General features: G+C 50.7%; 3 protein-coding genes across 3 annotated transcripts; 1 reads left to right on the plus strand and 2 right to left on the minus strand.

Annotated features, from left to right (window-relative positions):
• Positions 1 to 165: 165 nt before the first annotated feature.
• Z518_02810 (uncharacterized protein) lies at positions 166 to 5,056 on the minus strand (the record flags this gene model as incomplete). Its single annotated transcript, XM_013419836.1, has 3 exons — positions 166 to 1,466; positions 1,518 to 1,617; positions 1,676 to 5,056. 3 exons carry the CDS (start codon positions 5,054 to 5,056, stop codon positions 166 to 168), a joined length of 4,782 nt encoding a protein of 1,593 aa, XP_013275290.1.
• Positions 5,057 to 8,286: 3,230 nt separating this feature from the next.
• Z518_02811 (uncharacterized protein) lies at positions 8,287 to 9,817 on the minus strand (the record flags this gene model as incomplete). Its single annotated transcript, XM_013419837.1, has 6 exons — positions 8,287 to 8,748; positions 8,816 to 8,965; positions 9,032 to 9,157; positions 9,227 to 9,485; positions 9,547 to 9,694; positions 9,751 to 9,817. The coding sequence occupies 6 exons, from the start codon at positions 9,815 to 9,817 to the stop codon at positions 8,287 to 8,289; spliced, it is 1,212 nt and encodes a 403-aa protein (XP_013275291.1).
• Positions 9,818 to 10,793: 976 nt separating this feature from the next.
• Positions 10,794 to 12,774, plus strand: Z518_02812 (uncharacterized protein; the record flags this gene model as incomplete). Its single annotated transcript, XM_013419838.1, has 5 exons — positions 10,794 to 10,853; positions 10,913 to 11,174; positions 11,234 to 11,610; positions 11,824 to 11,979; positions 12,034 to 12,774. 5 exons carry the CDS (start codon positions 10,794 to 10,796, stop codon positions 12,772 to 12,774), a joined length of 1,596 nt encoding a protein of 531 aa, XP_013275292.1.
• Positions 12,775 to 13,388: the final 614 nt, after the last annotated feature.

The raw sequence follows: 13,388 nt of genomic DNA on the forward strand, positions 1-13,388 counted from the left end.
TTACTTTCGGGGCCAGCGCAGAAATTAGCCGACAGATGCCTCGGTGCTCTGTCAGCTCTCCGGGGTTTTACTTGCGATCACGTGGATGCATTGGATATCATGTGACTTACAACATTGTGTCCAGGGATACATTTCAGTGATCCCGTTTTCGACCCCATCAATGCGTTACTTTGGACCTTCGATAAATCCTCCTCCAGAGGGCGATGGGTTCAGCATGGGCAGACCGATTGGCACCGCTTTTGCCAGTGTCAGCTGCTCGATTCTTCGCCGGTGCTCCCTTTCTGCGAGCCCTTCCTCGGCTGTGACCTTGTAATCAATTGCCTTTCGCTCAATGTAGTCAATCTGTTTGCGATTGTCTAGATCAATTTGCATCCGTTCACCGTATGCCGCTGTTTCAATTTTGAGCAGATTTCGTCGGTGTCTCTCATCTTGATCCCTCTCACTCTGTCGAGTTCGGAGTTGGTCCTGTTCTCGTTGACGACTGAGATCGTTCAAAAGTCGTTGATGGTTGTATTCGTCTTCTCGTCGCTCGCGATCAACACGGCTCAGCTGACGGGCTTGTCCAATGCTTTGCATTCCGAGCTCCTCGTGGTGTTTCAATTTGAGCTCGTGTCGTTGTTGTTCGATGCTCTGTTGACGTTGCTCCTCCTCAATGAGGCGATTGACCTTCCGCCGATAATCGGCCTCTTCTGCCGCAATCTCCTCTTCCTTTGCTATCCTGATTGCTTCCTTTTCGGCAATATGAGGAGGCATGCCCTGAGGCTTGGGAGGTTGTGGCCCACTGAGACTGTAATAGACATCCCTGTTGGCGCCGTATGTCCTCAAAAGTCTTACAAGTTCCCGTGACTTCGCCGCAGGGCCACGAAATATTCCTTTCAAAACATAGTACGTGGGCGAGTACACCACGTCATTTTCTTCGTACAGATTGAAGTCCTCGTCGATGAGTTTAGAAAGATATGCCGCCATGATCGCTTCGACCATTGGTGCAGGGTCGGAATTGTCCAGAGCAAGACAGATCAAGGGTTTTCGGCCAATCCGTTCTTTGAAGTCGGCGCCACCTTGGCATAGTTCTCTCAGAGTGTCCACCATAACTTGATAGGATGATCCCGATGCTTGGGCTGTCAAACAAAGCTCGCCCAGCGGGCTTCTTCCGCCGTGTACGCGGGATCGATAATTTGGATCGGCGCCATTCTGCAGTAAGGATTTGACAACGCTCAACTGCAAATTGCGTGCAGCCTGATGTAGACTTCCGTCGTTGAGATTCACGCCTGTGGCAATAAACCTCTCGGCAGCAGCCGTATTTCCTAATTCGCTGGCGAGCAACAAGGGAGAATTGCCTTTATCGTTCGTGGCAGATACATCCGCACCGTTTTGGATGAGATTGTCGACCAATGCCGACCGTCCCGTCCTCAACGCCATCAAAATCATAGTGTCCCCGGTGGCCGGGTCTCGAGAGTGAACATTTGCTTCGGCAAAAAGGTTAGTGGTGACGCGCAATCTTGGGAAGAATAGCCTACCTCCGTTTTGGATCAGGATCTGCAGACAATCGGTCTTGATTCGAGGATTCTGCTGCGACATCGCCCAGTAGAGAATGTCTTTCTCGAATTTTGTCGCCACCTGTGAAGGGATCAGTGATTGCTTTAACGCCTAAATGCGTGGTCGAGACGATACATACATTATAGCCATATCCGATGACTTTCATTAAGCTGTGAGTGTCTCCGGGCCTGCCCTTGAGCAGAACTCGGATGGGCGACTCAAAATCACGCTGATGATCGACGAAGTTGGGCTTGGTGGTCTCGTAGAGACTTCTTGTTCCCCCCGGATTGCCTGGCGAGGTAGAAGCCATGATCATGTCGAGCGCCGTGCAAAACTCCATACCCGGAACACTGGATTTCACCAGGTAATGTAAGGCCCTAGATTTCGAGGACGTGCCCGGATTCGATAGCAGCAATGTTGAAACGATGTCGACTCTCCCGATCTCGCAGGCACGACATAAAACCGCACCATTTCCAAGATCAGCTCTCGCTCCTTTCTCAACCAACATCTGCACCATAGGAAGGCCTCCGGACGGATCAGTTCCGAGATTTTCGACCGATTTTAGAAGTGCTTGGTCGAGTAACGCCTGGTCCACCCCCTGTCCCATTTGTTCTCCTTGTTCTAGAAGAAACTTTAGAACCCGTATTTCATGGCGTTCGACCAGTCCGGCAGCAAGACAAGCCTGGAAACAACGAGCAGCAGTGTTTGGAAGGACAGCTCTCGTGAAAAGAAGTCGCAAGACATCTCGATTTCTTGATGTTGCTGCGAAGATTATGCTGAAGCTATTTTGCGCATGTACCGACGCCTCGTGGTCAAGTAAAAGTTCAATCTCGTCGATGGGAGTGAGGTCATTCCGTACCAAGGCAATCAAATGCTGGTCAACAATATCACCACGTAAGCCAGCCTGAAGAATAGCTTTCATCGAAGAGAACCTTAACGCTGAGTCCTTGAGTGTGATTGCTTCTTGGAACGCCGCCGAGAGTGAGCTGTGTGATAGCTTGAATGACAAAAATGTCGCCAAGAGCATTGAATTGCCCGTCGAAGTGGCAACTTGTATCGCAGCCTCATGATCTTGAAAATTAATCGAGACTCCGTGTTGAAGAAGTTGTCTCGCAGCTCCTGTCAGTTGTAACTGGCTCGCTTCGATCAGAGCGTCGGAAAGGCCGTGGAACGATGGACGGTATTGAATGAGCAGACCAATAGCCTCGGATCTGTCGTCAACGGTAGGAAGCCTCACGCAATGCAGCAAAGCTTGGTCCACAATTTCTTGTCTCAACACTCCACATGCTAACATGGCCTTCGCCAAAGGAATCGCGGCGTTGTCGACGACAGATGTGAATACTGCGCCACTTGCCATGTTGATGTCAGCTCCCGCCTGGAGAAGTGCTTCGAAAGTCCGCAATGGCCACACGCGGCCGCTCACAAATGCCGTCGTGCAAAATTTGACGTAGGTAGAAAATGCCTTGACCGAAATGTAGTCTGACTTCTTCTTGGAAAGTAGAATTTCTGCCCTGAAAGACTTTTGCTCATCATTGAAGTTTTCGCTCTGAAGCATGTCGCAAAGACCCTTTGAAACGGTCTGGCTTGACAGGTTGTGAGACGACGCCACGAGCTGCAAAATATCATCATCTTGTTGTACGGCAGCAAGTTTCAGTGCGCGCCCGCCATCGTCGTCGACCTCCGCGCTGCCACGATTTACCAGAAGATCAATCATTCTGACCTCCGCTTTGTCTTTGGAAAGTTCCGAGCAGAGGGCTCTGGAGATACTCTTGACTCGGGCACCTTGTTCGATGGCTCGTCGCATCATGTAGTAACGGGCGTCTAGATTTTCTAGCGTCACAATTTCAGCGGTCAGCGAAGAGAAAACGCCTTCTGAGACTAGAGTTGCACTCTTCGTAAGATCCATAAACAGTTTAACATCATTCATGTTGATCGCATGCCGAATGCTTTCTGCATCGTTGAACGATGGGTCAGCGCCGGCTTTAATCAGCGCATCAATCAGCAGAGGGTCTCTGTCAGCACTCTGGTCACAGACCGCATCTCTCAGCGCTGCGTTGACAGAATCCCCCGAGGCCTTTGCGTCGAGCAGGAGCCTGGTCATTTCCAGCCGCGGAGCCTTCCCGGCACTTCGAAGATGCGGAAATGCCTTCTGGAGGGACTCCGTGTTCACGGACCAGGTCAGAAGCGTTCGCAAAACTCCTACCTGTTCATGTTCGATAGCCTCAATCAATGCGTGCCCTTTGTTGCGGGTCAACGAAGCACCCCGCCGCAGGAGCATCCCTATGGCGCGCTCATCGCTGTCTTTGACGGCCAGAATGAGCTCATGATCGATCGCGGACCCGTGCGCTCCAGTGTCCAACAGCATCTCATTGATGCGTTTCCTTTCTTCTGCGGGAACATGTCTGGGAAGTGCTTTCATTGCCCTGGATGCATTGTCTGGTGCTAGACCGCCGCTGGCTAAAACAGCCTTCAAGAGTTCACTGCGTCCTGCACGAGCAGCTCTGACGACGGCCTTACCCTCTTCCCAGTTGATGCTAACATGGTGCTTCGCAAACAAGGCGATGAAATCCGTTAGGTCCGAAGCGACTGCATCGGCGAAGGACGCTGCCGAGTTGTTGCCAGAGGCGCCTGCGTAGAAGAGAGCGTCAATAATCCGAAGCCTCAGGCCAGCATCAGCATTTGACATCTCAAATGCTCTCTTGACCAGGCCGTCCAGTTTCTGAGCATTCAGGGACTTCGCACAAAGAAGAAGTCTAAGAAGCAGGTCCACCCTTACCACGCGAACAGCTTCATGGACGGCCTCCAAGTCTGGGGTATTGGCGAGGTCGACAGCGCCGGTGAGAAGGGTCAATATTTGCAAAGATCCACTCTTAACTGCCTGAGTCAAAGCATCTACCAGGATTTCCGTGTGCGTTGGAATAGGAGCGCGAAGCAGGATTGATACAACGGCGACGTCGCCCTTTTGGCATGCTTCTGTAAATTGATCCTTGCATTTATTGGGGTCGGCCCCGTATTCGAGAAGTTTCGTGATGATGGCTTCATTTCTGCGACGGATGGCCGAACCGAGAGCTTGATTGCGTTGATTTTGAGAACATGTAGGAGCTAAGAGCCCGACGAGTTCAACGTTGCCTCTTCGGACCGCCGATCCCAATAGTGCATCCCGTTGCTCGATCTGGATTTGTCTCCTTTCTGCGTTCTCTACTTTGTTGGATGCTTTTCTCATGAGAGCCTGCACGAGGCCCGGTCGTCCGTCATTTTGGACCAGTCCGGGTAGAATTTCCGTGACATTCTTGTAGGTATGACTTTCGAGTCGCCGCTTAGTCCGAATCAGGGGCTTTTTAGAACCTTTACGAAGCGAAAGCAGATGATCCGCTTCTTGTTCGTCGTTGAGGCTTGCATAGTTTGGTACGTCGGATTCGGATAGTCTGGCCAGTATTGGCGGCAGGGTGAAGTCAGGGAGGGATTCCCGCCGCTCCAGTTCTCGCAGTTTATCAAGGTTGTACGTATTTGTTGCTACCATCGTCAGTGATTGATTTCAGAACAAATGGCAGGTTCATCTCCGGTCCGAAAGCCGAGCGAGGGAGATGGCATCACAACCAGCTGACAACTCAAATTATTACAATAGTCATTCAAGTGGATATGGGTACCTCTCCAAAGTTCCAGGCGAGGCTGAAAAGGCCAGCAAAGGTGTTCGTAACACTTTGATGCTTAATCTACGACCAACATCCAAGAGCTAAACACTAATGCAGGCGGGCGCCAGGAACAAATACGTGTCACTCTATCATATGAGCACACGTGGATGATCCATGCTTGTGGGCGTCAGCCTTGTAGGTCGAGCCGTTCGGGCAAAATCGTTTTCTGAATGTTGTAGCCGAGGAACCCGGGCGTGAGTTTGCTCGTCGCCTCCAACACGAAAATCGGGCGTATCCCAGGAGCGCCTTATTCATGTAGAGAGCAAATAAGGAATAAGGTTAGAGTGTGACATCGATTGTGATGTTGAAATGGATTGGCGAAAGAGGTGGAAGCGAGACGGATCCCGACGCTGCGAGGGGCGATGCAAGGGAGCTTCCATTTACGGAAAATACCCTATCGTCTGGCAAAAGGTTTTTGCGTCGCAAGCCGGGTTCTAAACAGGCTGACTGCCTGTCAGACATAGTGTTTATTTCCACGCATTCGCCCCCTGCCTGGGACCACCATCAGCTCCTCTGCCAGCAATCTCTTATCCTATCTTCGATAAATCACCACTGTTCCCGACCCATTACAACCTTATGAGTATTCTCCGAGTCTCGGGAGACAGGTGCGGTGATGCGGTACAGCGGATGTTTGCGTTTACTCTGCATAAGTGCTCTCAAATACCTCCCAGAAGAGCAATATTCTCATGTGGGTGATCGGTAGCTATACGGCAAAACGACGAGCTTCATGTGGACTGCGGGCGTCAATTCAATTACTTCCCCTGTCCATTTCGCTTTCCAAGTGCCCTGCGCAGGTGCTGTAGTTCGTCATGTTTGGAATCTTGGAAAGCTGCACAGTTATCAGCGCTGTTGCGGCCTTGGTATCAGCCTATAAGCAAACAGGTGGGAGATTCCGATTTTGGAAGTCGAAGCAGCCGAAGCTACACACAGACAGACATTGCTGTTCACTCGAACACTCTTTGAAGCATGTTCGTCATGACATCAAATCACAATTCGATCAAGGCTGTTCCCAACTGGGGATGGGATTTAAAAATGGCGATGGTTAGCACTTCAACATGGCCTCCCGAATAATCTGGGCTGACACAGCATAGATATCGCAAGAGCTGCCCTTCTTAATATTATGGTCCATTTCAACAGGTCGCTGGTAGACTGTCTCAGCTTGGTCATGGAGGGAAAATCCAAGCCGAACTTCGATCGTCTTCTGCGGGTATCTGAGAATACCGGCAAGCAAACGAGCAGTGTTCTTCACGACCTCTATCAGCGTATCGTTCAGTCAGGGCCCATACCGTGTGAACCTTCATTGTCGTGGCACCCTGAAAGAGACCACACTGGGTATACAAATCAAGCCGACCATTCTCGTCGGGGTGATAAAAGTTATGCGACACTTCCGACCAATTCATATTATCACCTACCCCTCCCTACCTCCACGGTGGCGCTAGGCTCTTTCGGAGCTGACTCCTCATATGCATCAAGAAAATCATCAACACGGTCTTCGTATACAAGCAACGATGTTCTTCAGAGGAATCTCAGTCAGTTAGCTCAGCACACCCGTGAAGTAGCCTCGTCGACGAGCTCAAGTGGTCATGTCTCTAGACTGTCTCCATATGCGCTCTCGAGTTCCAAAGTCCTAAGAAAGAACATGCTAGAACTGTCGAGTTGGACGAGATCTTGAGAAGCAAGATGGCACTTGTTATTTGACGTCGGCTGTTGCTTCTCATCCTGCACAAAAATCGCTGCCGCTGATAAAAAGAGAATGTACATATGATTTTAGGACACTTCAGAATGACTTTCTCTGCGGACCATCTGCTACTGACCTTGGCAGGGAAATGCTGTGGAAGATATTCGACGATAGGCGGGTTGAGGGCAATCAGGTCAGCCATATCTTCACCCACCATAACGTGCAGTCACAGAGACCCCGACCATCAGTTCTTCTCCCAAGCATCCTTTCCCGTCATGGCGACTTGCACGCACGGGTTTGACATTGCAATTCAAGTCAAAAACATGGTGAGGTCTTCGTTGGCGCCGTCACCCATCTTCGCGGCTGCCTTGTCATTGTCTCTCAAATTCTTGGTGGCACCAACGCCTCAGGGATCGTTTCATCTCCCCTTCCTGGACCACTCAATGTGCGCACATCACTTGGTGGACGCGCTTCCGTAGTGCACGGTCTCTTTAGTGAGGTACATATTGCTCACTCAGACGCGGCAGCCTCAATCCAGCTCGTTTCTTCGGCTCGGGTGCTGTCCTGCACTCCTTCTATCACTGCCATCGGACATACTGGGATCGGGCCAGTCCCGGGCTCAATTCTAGCCAGTGGATTCTTCATGATCATCAAAGCCCTGGAATATGAAATTGTAAAGCCGGGAGCGAGATGCTATTGGAATGAAGCGAGGATGCCTGATCCTAAGACCACCGTCGAAAAGTAGATTGATCACGAGAATATGGCCAATTGACGAAGGAGTTTCTTCCGAACTCGACACGGCCAGTTGGATGCTGCCACTACAGGAAATATCACGATTGGTGGTAGACGTTCCAACAACGATATGATCTCCACAAGGACGAACGAACATGAGCCGGACTTGGAAGCAGGAACGGGGAGCCCCTGCGCCCTTGAGGTCTGAGGCGTCTCCGGGTATTTTTGGCCCCAAAATTGTAGCTTGTCTGACTCGTTATCACATTTGATTAAGCGTGTTATTCGAGCCCTGATCAAGAAATATATTAGCAGAGACGGAGTGTTGGAGCGGGGCTTCGCTGCATCTTTATGTATTGGTTCCCAGATGCCGTCTTCTAGCATCCAGTAAATCATTATCCAGTCTAGAAGATGAGGACAGAGTAGCAATGTATCATAGATTTGGTCCCTGGAAAAACGCCGCGGCAGTCGCTCAAAAACCAAATCCCAGTGTCCTCTGAAACATACATCAAAATCCAACCCAACCATTTTTAGACTTTGTGAATGGCGAACCGTCCCAATCCTGACAGAGTGGTGACTAAACAGGTTCGGTAGTGCACGCCTCACACCCTGGGTCCTGCTCCAATTGCGCGGAAAAAGGCACTTCTGTCCCTAGTAGTTGATGTACATCGGGGGAGCTGTCTCCGTCACCGTTGGGTCTCGCTTCATCCTCCTCCTCTCTGATCTCATCGTGAAAGCAAAATTCATCGCCAGCAAGATATCCTTCAAATTAGGCAGTGTTGCCCAAGCCTTCAGGCCAAGGCGGCCGCCGTAATACTGTCCCTCATACTGACCGGGGAGTCCATAGCGCAAGCGCTCGCGCTCCTGTTGTTCATGTCCCGCTTGTGCTTCAGCTTCGTTCGGGCTAATTCGGCCACCCATCTCTGAAAGGGGCAAGGGCCGTGCTCTGGATAGGTTGTAAGCACCGACGTCGTAGGCGTAGTGGAAGAAGAGAGAAAATGGCACCATTTCGATGCACACGAGCATGGTTTCGATGCCCCAGTTCACGTCGGCATACGTCAGTTTCGACGTCTCTTTCAGGGCATTGGCGGATCGGAGGATTTCGAAGATAATCTGAATACACCACATCGTCAGTATTACCACTCCATGTAAGGAATGGATTGGTTGGTTGACGGCATACTCTTTGAACGAAGGTGAGGAAAATGATAAGCTTGAATGCCAGGAATTTTGCTAGCGGTTTGTGGTGCTCCAGATCCTTTTTCATGATGGTGTAGAACTTGACACAGGAGATGACCGCTACGAAGATGGAGATGTTGATTATGATTGTGCACTGTGATCAAGTATTAGTTTAGAGCTGAATTGGAACGAAGGAGTGAGCTAAAATTCGTGTTCTTACCCAAATATGAGCAAAGTGCACATTGCTGCTTTCCAAGCAATATCTACCAATTGCTTGAGTGATACAGGTGACGACAGCGATAACGAGTGAGACAAATGGGTATTGGAACACGGCAACCCATCGTTTCTAATAGAACGTCGCTGTCAGCGTCTTGGCCTTCGAGGCTTGATCCCTTTGTGGTCGAAGTTCTCTTACCCTATACCATGACAAGCCGTCGACCTTTTTGCCGTCCTTCTTTCTGCGACTCTTGGGGATCTCCAAGGCGGCAAAGAAGACATCTCGAAATTCGGAGCTTGGCGATACAAATTCACAGAGCAGGAGGAAGAAGCTGCTGAGGCCAATGGCTTGGAAGAAGTCGACGAAGCCCTCCACGTAGATATGTGAATTCGGGGCAGCGATTCCGATCCACGAAAAGATGGCTTCGAGGGGAATGATGGCACAGATTTTTAATATTCTATAAGCCAAAAGGGGTCAGCAATTGAGCTTGTGATCAAGGGATACCGCACGCAACTTACTTGCTCTGCTCGTTGGGTTTGCTGAAGTGCGTGGCATGCCTTGCCATCAGGATGAAAATGGACACAGTGGCAAAGGCAGCGCAACCACCTGAGACGGCCATGTTGAACTGGTGAAATGAAAGATCACCAATAAAGGGTTCTGAGGCATCTAGATTTCTGGATCAGTTTGTGGTTGTAGGTGTTGATTTCCGTGTTGGAACCTACCGGCGACAAAGGAGGAGGGCATATCACAAGTGGGCTCGGACCGGTCATCGTTGTTGAGGAAAGACATCTTGTGGACTATGTCTTGTGACCGAGTCCGCTCGAACGAGGTTGGGGTTTGACTGAATCGAGTAAAACAGAAACAAAAGACCAAAGTAGAGATGGTACGGTAGACCCGCTGTTTCTCCAAGAAAGCCAAGTTCACAATGGAGAACCCAAGAAGCAAAGCGACTGAAGCTGCACTTATACATCTGGACAAGGACGACCGTGTGAAATCATAGCGAGCATGCAAGGGGGGATTTTCAGGGCCACCCACTGGATCGGGCATTGAGCGCGAGCAGGGCTGAGGTGCTATCGCGGCGGCTCCTGAGTTATGCTACGACGTGTTATGGCGTTGCATAAGGTATGCCAGGATACGAAACTTGCAGCGCCTGACCCTATTGTGGTTAAAGAGGTTGAACAAATGAATGGGGAGGGAGAGAGGGTACCGGCGTGTAACGGGGGACCCGCGGCAGCCTCGCGGTGGCTTAGCTTGAGAGAAAGCCTTAAAGAACGAGGTATAGCTTCGTATCGATTTCCACACAGGGCTTAGTGTCAGAAGCTTGAATTCAGATCGCTTGGGCTTCGGCATATCCCTGGCACCATACCAGGGTCTTCCAGTAGCTGAGTCACCACCCTGCCGTCGGACGGCCAGCTTTGTTGGCGGGAACTGTCTCGTTGGTTCGTCTGGCTGAGCTCCTTTTGGTCCCCCCAGTGGTGGCTTCAGTCTGGTCTTTGTTCTGTCAGACCAGTCGCTGAACAGATCCGGTTTGGCTTCTCGGGTTCCAAAAATCTCTCGCCGTCATTCGTAACTATCGCGCTGGTCACTGATGGTGACAATGATAATTTGTCTCAGCCCCAGCGGAGTGTGCAAGTGTTGCGAACACGTACCAACACAATTCAGTTTATTTCGCGAGGATGGAGAGGAATAAAATCAGAGGAGCGTCAGAGGGTGTAATTTTCAACCAAGGTCAATATTCGATTTTTCAACCGATCAGCTACCCGATATGCCTAACGTTGGTAGACCAAGTCGTGACTGTCACCTTTGCAGACAACGTCGTGTGAAAGTGAGTAATCAATTCGAGATAGCGGCCTTCAAGCACCAGCATTGACAGGACAACGCTAGTGCGACTTGACCCAACCAGAGTGCATCCGATGCACACGTCTGGGGAAGAAATGCCCAGGGTATCGAGATGAGTCTGACCTCTTGTTTCGTGTTGAGAATCCAGCCTCTTTCGCCGATGGCACCACGCGAGACCGCCGCCGGAAACACGGGGGCAAAGCACCACCAGACGCCCGGCAGCACTCGACAGCCCCTGCACAGTCCTCTGAAAATGAGGGAGGGCCTGCAGGATCGACGAATACGGGAGGTGTGTTGATTCGAGCAGGTGGTCTTGATAGAGGTGATTCTTGCCCAGCCATACGAGGCACCAATGCTAACACAAAGACTCACAAGACACGGTGATCTTCTCGGGTTGGTATTTGACGCCCTCTCGAAATTCGGCGGAATGCTGGGACAGTCAAGCCCTGCCGCTATGTTTAAGCAACATCCGCGCTCCCGTACAACATCGAATGGTCTTTGGCTTCTTAGGATTCTTACCCGAAATGATAGCGAGATCCGGAGAGGAATCATCCGTCGCACTAACATGTCGAGCAATTGCACAAGCCTTCATCACCAACCAACTTAGGACGCCTGAAGCACAATCTCAGCGGGGAATAGCCTATGGCAAGGCTTTGACTTCGACCAATGCCGTTCTTCGAGACCCTGCGCTACAGACGCAAGATGAGACGCTTACCTGCGTTTGGCTGTTGAGCTTGTACGAGGTATGAACACCACCTAACAAATTCCAAACCCTTACCGTCGTGGAACAATAGGTCCAGCTTGACTGGTGAGGTTATTGATCCCACGCGGGGGGAGAAGGACCTGCCCGACATGGTTGTTTGGGTATGACAGCCCTCCAGTCAGGCTGGACCATTTATTAGGGCCCTCAAATATACTTCATATCGGCCAAACTCGAGCTAATCAAGAATGAATAGCTCATTGTCGGTTCATCTTCTCCCACACAGAACGTTGGTCCGGTCACTTGGAACGTCCACACCCAAGGGCTAGTGAGCTTGCTTCGACTCCGGGGAACTTCACACTTCAGCACGCCGATTGAACGCAATCTATTTTGGTTGGTTTACAATACAGTGGTGAGTTTGTTGAGACCCGGACTCGCCCAATTTCGTTGCTGACTAGCGTCATAGCAAATTCGATGTTTTATCGCAGGTGTGGAGTGCCCACCCGAGTCTCTGGAATGGCTCCAAGCGCTGCAAACGAACCTGCGAGATGAGGAAATGCACTTACATCGCGTCTGCGTTTACGGTTATCACGCATCGTTCATTTGCGCCAAAATTCGGACAGTCATCAGTCAAGGCATCATCTCCTCGCCCAATCCCAGTCTAAAACTCCTCGCCGAAGCCGAAACCCTCGAAAGGGAGGTAAATGAACAGTTGATTTCCCTCCCTCAGGTTTTGGACACGAATGCCCTAGGACCTGAACTCGGCGAGACCCGGTTGAATGTTCGAGACATTACCGTCAGGACATTCTATTGTGCATTCAGGCTCAAAACACATCTCACGGTGATAGAACTTCTGGACCTGATTCGGCTTCACATATCTGGTATTGATACAGAAATGCTAGAGAACCAGTGTCAGCATCACGTTATGAAGACCCAGATGTTGGCGGATGAGATATTGGCAGGAGTCCCATTTCTTTACCAGTCGAGGGACGCTCCAGCTGAATTTCAGCCAGGAAGACCACGATATTGGACCGACGGGCTTCGTCTGTTGTGGCCCCTGCGGCTCGTGGCTTATTGGCGATCTGTTCGCGAGGACCAGAGAAGAGTTGCAGGATCCTTCCTTCGACATATAAAGGAGGAGCTGGGGATTCAGCAAGCCACGGAGGCATTCATTCCTGGCACTCTCAATATGGGTCAGGATCGCTAGTTCGAGATCGTCCTGGATACGAGCACAAGGCGTCAGATCGCGGAATGGCTCCTCAAGCCCCAAACTCGTTTATGGAGATCCCGTTGGAGCCAATTGTAATTTACCTGCGAGATGTAAACACATCCATACCGCGGGGCTAGGGGTCACGAAATGTCGGATGGAATTCCCATCAGAGCTCGTCTTCAGATAGAAAAGAATCAACGTTCCACCCAAGGCAGTGTATTCAAAGTCGTCAATACCAACGGCCTTACTTTGCCGAGATGACACCTCAGCCGCCGGCATGGAAAATTTCCTGGCTTCGAGAAATACAGTCACATGGACAAATAGCAAAATATGCCCGCGCAGAGCCAGTCTCACGTGCGCCAGTATGCCAGCGCCGTTATCAAACTGTTATCAGTGCTCTCCCTTATCAGTGATTTGGCCAAAAACTTATCCCCGCTGTCGATGACACTCTTCCAGTGGCTTCTCTGAGATCTTAAGGTTCCCCGGAGATGCAGATCTCAATTGTTTCCGCTGGCTAAAGCACTCCAGCGCCCATATCCATCAGAGATTTTCTCTTGGGTGACGATGAGAATGGCTTCTTCTGGCCATTCCCCTCTTATTCCGGCTTCAAT

Source organism: Rhinocladiella mackenziei, assembly GCF_000835555.1.
Source record: "Rhinocladiella mackenziei CBS 650.93 unplaced genomic scaffold supercont1.2, whole genome shotgun sequence".
NCBI lineage: Eukaryota > Fungi > Ascomycota > Eurotiomycetes > Chaetothyriales > Herpotrichiellaceae > Rhinocladiella > Rhinocladiella mackenziei.